The 8,521-nt window shown below is 45.4% G+C and overlaps 1 protein-coding gene across 1 annotated transcript in view; it reads right to left on the bottom strand.

Moving 5' to 3' along the window:
* The window catches only part of fam161a (FAM161 centrosomal protein A), a 17,268-nt gene extending 10,114 nt beyond the window's left edge, over positions 1–7,154 (bottom strand). The window contains exons 1-2 of the mRNA XM_054751857.2: positions 6,513–7,154; positions 2,982–3,244 (exon numbers count right to left, since the gene is read on the bottom strand). Coding sequence (XP_054607832.2) covers positions 2,982–3,244; positions 6,513–6,659 — 410 coding nt within the window. The 5' untranslated portion in view covers positions 6,660–7,154. The remainder of the gene's footprint in view (positions 1–2,981; positions 3,245–6,512) is intronic.
* Positions 7,155–8,521: the final 1,367 nt, after the last annotated feature.

An 8,521-nucleotide genomic window follows, 5' to 3' on the forward strand; every position in this document is an offset into this window, starting at 1 on the left:
GTGTCATGAATGTTTGCTTCTTGTACAAAAAAACACAGTAACGTCACACAATTTATGGCAGGCAAGGATTCAGACACCAAGTGCCGCTGTTAACAATCCTACTAACACAGAGAAGAAGAAGAAGAAGAAGAAGAAGAAGAAGAAGAAGAAGAAGAAGAAGAAGAAGAAGAAGAAGAAGAAGAAGAAGAAGAAAATATAATTTCTATAGCGCCTCTCAAGATAAAAAAAATCACGAGGCGCTTCACAAAAACAAAAAATGTAAAAAAGAATTTAGAAAATGATTACAAATATATCCAAAATGAGCAAAAAATAGACAATTGTGATTAAAAATGTAAAGAAAGAGAGAGTGAACAGGAAAGAGGGAAACCAGTGGATCCTGAGGAAGGTGGAATAGGTGCTTGGTCATTTGTGAAGAACTTGATCTGCGTAAATGTTCCAAAGCCAGGCCTGATACGACGCCATGATAGAAATGTTCTACATTGGGGCTGGGTACAGAAGTTATTGACATTTAGTCATTTCCTCTTACAATAACACAAAAAACAGAAAATGACTAGACATAAAAGCTCTGTATTTGTTATTATTTACATTGAACTTATTTTTCACACGACACTTCTTACTTAGAACTTGTTTACATAAAATGTATTTAAATAGAACTATTTACAAACTTTTTGGCGACCAGGGACAAAACCTTTATGCTGTCCGTAGGTGTCTGGATACCTGTCCCTGATCGCACACACACAGCAGCTGGGGATGACCAACCGGTTTCCACGCCCGAGAGCACCATACTGCCAAAAGATGAAATGTCTGTAGGCAGCATAGCGGTACTCCCAGTTGTCCCCTCTCCTCTCTTCTCCTGGGACTTCTTTTTAATGATATAGATCATCGTCTCCCCTCCCCCTGCCACACCTGGTGTGGGGTGTGGTGCCTTGGTCTGCCTGAGTGTTTGTGGCTCCCGGGTCAGGGGGTTTAATATTTTTGGCATCTGCCTGATAGATCCCGGTGGCTGCCTGGTGGGGTCTGGGTCCCCGGCGGGGGTGGTCGCCCCTGGGTCCCGGGTCGCTGGGTCCCGGGCTCGGCCGGCTAGGGGGTGGGAGGCTGCAGGTGGGCCTGTGGGCTTGCCGCTGATATCTCTAGGGACTCTGCCGGCTGCTGGTTGTGGCCCCCCGGGGCGATCCTCTGTGCCTCTCGAGGGGGGCGGGGGCCTTTCTGGTTGCAGTCTCCTTGGGGTTCCTGTGTTCTGGGGCAGTGCCTGGATCTCTGGGACTTGGAGCCCCCCCCGACTCCTACACATCTTTGGGGGGCGGATCTGTGGCCCCTCACACTCTCTATTAGACGCTCCTATAGAGAAACCTTACATAAACAAGTGCGTGTACACACACATGGTGCTTTCATAAGTATGGACTTGGGCACGTTAAACACGTCTTAAGGCTGTCGTTGCCACTAAATGCACTGTGATTTATTATCGTGTGATTGTTCAGTTAAACAATGGTGATTTTATATTTCATCATCAGGTTGACGCAGTGATAGTTTGCTCCTGATGTATTGTTGTGTGTCCCTTTTTTTCTCTTTCTGCAGGTCTAGAAGCAGACTCTTGTTCATTATTGTTTATTTTTGTGGAAACCCCCCCCCCCCTCCACCTTTTGTCTTTTCCTTTCTCTTTCACCTCTGACTCCGTGTCTGGTCGGAATTACAAAGCATTCAAAAACAACAACAATAAAGTTTTTAGTATCAGGCGTGACATTAAAAGCAGACGCTTTGATGCTCCACCTGAGAGTAAATCTGTAAGGCTTGTCACCAGCATTCAGACATCAATTCTGCTTGCTTCACAGCCAGACAGGACACGGTGAAAAAAAAACATGCCTTCTTGACAGTCCTTGTCATTATGTGCTTAAAAAATTTTATAAATAAGAACGACCAACGTAAATAGCTGGCGAGCCGTGTTGACGCATGTTGACGCATGTTTGCGCATGCGCCGTGATCAGTTCTGGTACTTTTTGCAGCAGCTTGCAGCTCGAGCTCACGATTGCTGATCGGTAGCTGTTCATGTGGCGCTAATCTCCTCTCGTAGCCACCTGTATACTACACTCATTCCAAAACTCGCCCCGATCTCTCACAAGAGGGGAAAATCGGCTCCAAAAAGTGAAAAAGTCTCCCAGTGTCCACCCGGCTTTACCAGTTGAGCCATCTCTTTGACATGTACAGGTTGTCACCTGGTGGATGTCCACGTACAACTGATTCACAATTTGCTATATGCTGAACTACTCATAAGTAGTTGTCAAAATAACAGTTATACATGTAGCTGTGGACACACACAAACATATCTGAATGGATTTTTAGGGAATTTTACATATGTTGTAACAAATGTAAGACGTCCAACCGTGAGTATTTTTTGCTGCGGACACAGCGTTGCTGTCATGACAATGTTTGCTAAGGAGTGTCAACTGGTGCGGCCAAGTTTGTTTTGCTTAGCTGGGCGCTTGATACTATCGTCAAACCTAATTCCCACCCTGCAGCACAGAGCAGACACTCGATTGGATCGGCCAGTTTTGGGCCAGCGCTTGATTCGAAGTGTCTTACGATCCCTGAATAAACAAAGAATTCTAAATCTTCTGGTTAAACATTCAAAGACCAATCAGACCGGATTTCCATATTTATATAGAAATTCACATCTTATTGGTCAAATGTAGTGTAGTGTATTGAGCTTAAAAAGCAACCAAAATAAATACGTATGCTAACGCTACAACGGTTTGAACTGGTTAACATTGAGAATGTTAATAATGTGACCCTTTGGTTATTAATGCTCAATAATGCACTAAGTAATGTTAATAAAATGACACTTATCGCAAAGCGTTTCCAAAAATTTAAATTTGTTGCTAAATACATTCTTATTGTAAGCTGATGAACATTACTGAAGTGAATATAACAGTAATCGCGACCCAAAGCCCCCCCCCCCCCCCCCCCCCCCACACACACACACACACCTGTGCCATGCGTCCAGCATGGTCCCGTCTATAGGCTCAGTCGGCCTGAATTGCAGCTTCTGCCCATACATGTTTTCCAGCTTGGCCATGGTGCTCAGATGGGTCTTCTTCAGCTCCTCCAGCTTGCTGTAATACTCTTCATTGGAGAAAAAGATTTCACTCAGGTCGGGGCGCCCTCTTGTGTAGCCGTTTCTCATGTGAGGGCTGGTCTTCCCCACACAGTCCTCCTCACAGAAATCTGACTCCGAGTCCTGATACTCCAGCTGAAATGGTGACACAGGAGTCAGTCGGTCACCCGGTTAGATAAGGGCCTCAGGTAAACAATTGTCAACACGAGATAAATGTTTTGTAGGGATGTAAGAAAATATCGATATATCCTGATATATTTCCTGCGATATTACATTGATATTCAAAAGCTGTGTATCAAATTTTTGGAAGAATTTACAAAAATTTGTGTATTCTCTTTTATTTTGGTGCAATTGAAAGGCCGAATGCTAGTTGGCAGCAGTGTACAATAGGGGTTGTATCAACTAGTCGACTAGTCGACTTCACCGCTCTGTAGTGACTTTTTATGCCTGTCGACTAGTCGCTGTCACGTAATAATGAGCGACAAGATGCAGTCCTCGGAAAAGACAGCAGGTGACGAGCCCTTGCGCGTTGGGAGGCGACACGCTGTGTCGTCGTTATCTGACGCCCGCTGTAAAACTGACATTTAACCGAACTGTGACCTTTACCCTCTTGCAATTTAACCTTCCCCTCACCCCCATCCTAACCTTAACCAGCTTGCACATGCAAAGCTCTGATTGTTGACGCGCTCCAGACATCTGCGTCCTGAGCACGGCCACAGTAACATTATCAAATCAGGTGTCGCCACCTCAAAAACTAATTTAACACGCGATCGTTCATGTCGGCTCATTTCCTTTTATGTTTTCTGTCTTTTATTTGTGCCCGATGCGTTTCGCTGCTGTGGAGCGGCCGGCGAGCAATCCGCTGTTTTAGCGGTCGGTAGGTCTTTTAGAACTGCAGTTCAAAGGTAACTCATAAGGTGAATATAAATGAACCCAGGTAGCAGTTTCTCTTTAGGACTGAGAGGAGATGCAGGAAGATAATAAACAGGCAGGACAGAAAAACAGTCAAATAAAAACAAGTTAGTTTTTGTACCTGCTGGTTGCAACAAACAGACACCATTGAAGGTAATCAGACGTGAGGAACAGAAAATGAAATAATTATTTTAATGTTTAGAGCAGCAGGAACTCCGAGAGGCTGCAGGCGCATCAGTGAGTTTGCGGCCGCTGCACAGGGGGAGGGGGGAGAGGGCTGAAGCGGAGCGGTATAGAGCTCCGGGAGTTGACGTCACTTCTCCCGGCATGCAACAGTTCAAATCGAAACAGCGCCATATTGGCAGGCAGAAGCTGGCAGCTGGGCTATTTGTTATTGTCAGAAAACTCAATCAAACGGGAAATATGGTAGATTCCTGTTGTGCCCCAGGATGCAGAACAGACGTGGACGACATAAGGAATGATCCATCTACAGGATTCCCCAAGATCCGGAGCGCCGCAAACGTTGGATCATTGTAATAAAACGCGCTAGTGACCGGGCTAAAATGAAGCTGTGGGATCCCGAGAGTAAAGGTTTTCACTTATGCAGCGACCGCTTCATATCAGGTACTTAAACCAACGTTTCCTCAACTGTGTATGGTATTTATTTTAAATGCTTTTATTACGATTCTTAGTGGGCTTCCTAAACTTATTTTGGCGTGGCTTTTTCTGTCTTATTACTCATAGCAGCAAGTAAACGTCACGTAAAACGTTGCCTCGTGAGTTCTGCGTGCTGCCGTTTACGTGTTTTATGATCACAGCAATTAACCGGCTGAGCTGTATTTCATTTTTAAGCAATGGTTGATCAATTGTCAGATCACACATAAAAAGCACTTTGGATTGCTATTTTCTGTCTCACCGAGACAGATCTCAGACAGATCCTGAGACGCTCCTGCCTGACATTTTATTTTATTCACAGAAAAAAATCAAACTAGTGATTTCTCTTGGCGTTCAGTTTATACATTCAAACAGTACAGCACTCTAAACTTCTTACATGTAAATCTATGTTATTTGTCCATCCATCCATTTTCATCCACTTATCCGGAGTCGGGTCACGGGGGCAGTAGCCTAAGTCGAGACGCCCAGACTTCCCTCTCCCCAGCCACTTGGGCCAGCTCCTCCGGGTAAATCCCAAGGCGTTCCCCGGCCAGGTCCGTAAGAAGTCTGCTCCGACAGCTTCTGGCATTGTTAAAAAGTATCCCAGGGGCACAGTAAGGGTCAGAGATGTTTAGTCAATTTAATTTCTGACTATATAAAATGATTTCTTCGGTTTTAAAGTGTGAAGTAAACTCCGACGAAGTAAAATCCAAGCTGATCCTGTTCATTTTGTTTACCTTTGTTGCCTGCCAACATGGCGTCTACTCTCTGAGAGTCATGTGACGTCCGGAGCTCTATAGATACAGAAACTACCATCGTTGAAAGAGATGTGTTTAACTTTGAAAATGTGGGCACAAGTTTAATTGTCAAAAACTCCAGCGAACCAACCGACCCCCCACCCCCGCGCCGCTTCAGGTGTATGACGTCATCAACGACTAGTCAAAGTCGACTCGATTTTCATTACTTGACTGTCGACTTTAAAATAAATTAAGTCATGCAGCCCCTAGTGAACAATGGGTTTCGTTTCCACCACTGAAATGTAAATCCTTCTATTATGGTTCAGATTAGTCACGTTAAACATGCTGAGAACCAGTTTGGGCTCTTTATTGAATATTCCTACAATAATTACAATCAAAAAAAGTGCTAATAACGTCTGACTGAATATATCGTGATATATCGTATCGTCTCTCCTGTATTGTGATACGTGTCGTATCGCCGGAATTTCACCAGTACACATCCCTAATGTTTTGTAGCACTATGTAATGGGAAGTCAGGCTTTAATCGAATGGGAGTTTGCCCTAAAGCACTGCAGCCATGCACAGCGGGCTCCTACAGGACTAAGCTCATTATTGCGTAGCAGCAGAGACAGCAGCCATATGGTGGCTCACAGGACTCGGCTTAGCACAAAGATCTCAGCTGGCACGTTGAATCAGATATCTGGCCTTATTAAAACATCTTACTACAGAAAATTATTTCAGAGCTTCACTTAAACACCCTGCATGGAAGGACAGCAGCCTTGTGTCCCACTATTGATTACCACCTGAATGTGACCTAGTAATCTAGTGAAGCTGGAGATCCAAAAATAGTCAGGGCAGCAGGTTGTACAGATCAGTGACCTGAAGCTGTCGCCAGACTCTAAGACCACGCTTAGCTTCAGCCAGAATGGATAGAAACGTGTTATTTTATTGTTGATTTGAGCCATTTTGAAGGTTAAGGTCATTTACCGTAGTTCCAGCTCACCACACTGCTCTGTACGTTTAGAGTGCTGGGTGGGTCATCATTGTGTCGTTTAAAAGTGTCATTAAAAAGTTAACTAATGAAGTCTGGAACGAGTTACCTCTTTCTCGCAGTCCCGGTTGTCCAGGCGTCCTGACGCCGAGGCTCTCCCCCGCTCGTATGAGGCTAACGGCGCCTTTGTGTTTGGGTCTACCGGCGTCTTCAGACACGAGGTAACCAGAACATTCCTCCGGTGGCTGTTCGCCATGTTCTAGCTGACTTTGTTGTGCTCTAAAATCTAGTTTATGTCCCGAAATCCAGTTCGGGCTGAGCCTTGGCGCGACCAGAGTCGGTTTCCAGGCAACGGCAGGAGAGTTTCCTAGCAACAGGGAAGCTTCGCGCCATAAACGGAAATGACGCATTATGAAGGAAGTGAGTCAGTGTAGTTTTTATTTAGTTTTTTTTTATTGAAGAATGTACAGCAAACATGGCACGTATCAACAGAAACGTTTTCCAGCATGAAAGAGTACCAAAGCAGGCTGTTATACACTAAAAGATGCTTAAAGATAACAAACAGAGAAATAGACAAAATAATAATAAAATATTAAGGGGGAGGGGCACAAACAGAATAAACTACTACAATTGAGGGGATTTCAAGTAGATTCAGCTCATCAACTACAAGCAGATACACAGCTTGTTTTTTCCCATAAACCTCAGGGAAGTGAAGACGTGGCAGAGTTCTTTATGAAAGGTAAAAAAGGAACGTTTGGTTTTCAAAAATCTACATTTGTGAACAAAAAATTTACCCATAATGATTATTACATTTAAGACAATTTCTGTTTTTTTATTGTCATTAAAAGTCCCAAAGATTCCGTCATTGTTGGACAGTTCATTTAAATTTGGTGTCTTCGAGAAAAGCCAGCAGTGTACATCATCCCAGAGGACCTTGCTGTGTTTACAGTCATAGAATAAAAGAGCAGTTGATTCGATATGTTCTACACAGAACGAACACCAGTTATCACTGAAGGCAAAGCGATGTCTGAGGAATTCTTCTGAAGGATAAACTCCTGAAAAAGACTTGAAATGGACTTCATTAGCTTTAGGGGGAATTGGAAGTTTTAGCTGGTATGTTCTAATTTTTTATTGTTGAGTGTCGGAGAACATTTGTGAAATCAAGTTTGGGTTAGAATTAGAGGGAAAAAGTGCATTAGTGATAGTTTCCTGATTATCGGGCAGTGATGTTGTGACCATCAATGAAAAAGCACCAAAGCATCAAAGTAAGAACAGCTCAATACTGATTAGCGAGATGGTGTGACTCACCTCTGCCCAGGTACATGACAGTGCCCCCCCTCAACGGATGTCCCCTGGCATCCCAGTGCCGGATCTGGAGGCCTCGAAGTCCGTGATGAGGGACGGATCCTCGATGAAAGACCGGGGAATCCAGGAGCGCTCCTCCGGGCCGTAACCGTCCCAGTCCACCAAATATTGAAGACCTCGATCACGGGGGTGTGAGTCGAGGATGCGCCAAACTTTGTAGACCAGCCCTCACTTGTAAAGCTGAGCAGGGGGAGGCGGAGCCGGAACCGGGCACAGAGGACTGGAGACAACGGGCTTGACCAGGGAGACGTGGTACACGGGATGAATCCGGAGAGAAGACGGGAGATCCAGCCGCACGGTCGTCGAGCTCGGAACCGCCGCCACTTTGAAGGGACCAAGGAACCTAGGGGAGAGCTTCTTCGTAGTTGCCTTTAGGGGAACATCCTTAGACGATAGCCAGATCATTTGTCCAGGGGAGTAGGTGGGAGCCGGGCGACGGTGTCGGTCAGCCAACTGCTGATTCTTCTCCACGGTCCGTTGCATAGCCAATCTCGTGGCCATCCATGCACGGTGGGCCCGACGAAGGAACTGGGGAGTGGTGGTGGTGGTATCCGTACGTAGGGGGAACTGAGAGGGCTGATATCCGAGGGAAGATTCGAATGGGAACTGACCTGTGGCGGAGGAGAGGTGGCTGTTATGGGCGTACTCGACCCAAGCCAGGTGGTCACTCCAGGTTGACGGGTTGGTGGAACACACACAGCGGAGCATGGTGCCCAGCTCCTGATTCATCCGCTCACATTGGCCATTATCTGT

The sequence above is a fragment of the Nothobranchius furzeri genome, chromosome 7 (genome assembly GCF_043380555.1).
Source record: "Nothobranchius furzeri strain GRZ-AD chromosome 7, NfurGRZ-RIMD1, whole genome shotgun sequence".
In the NCBI taxonomy this organism is placed as follows: Eukaryota; Metazoa; Chordata; class Actinopteri; order Cyprinodontiformes; family Nothobranchiidae; genus Nothobranchius; species Nothobranchius furzeri.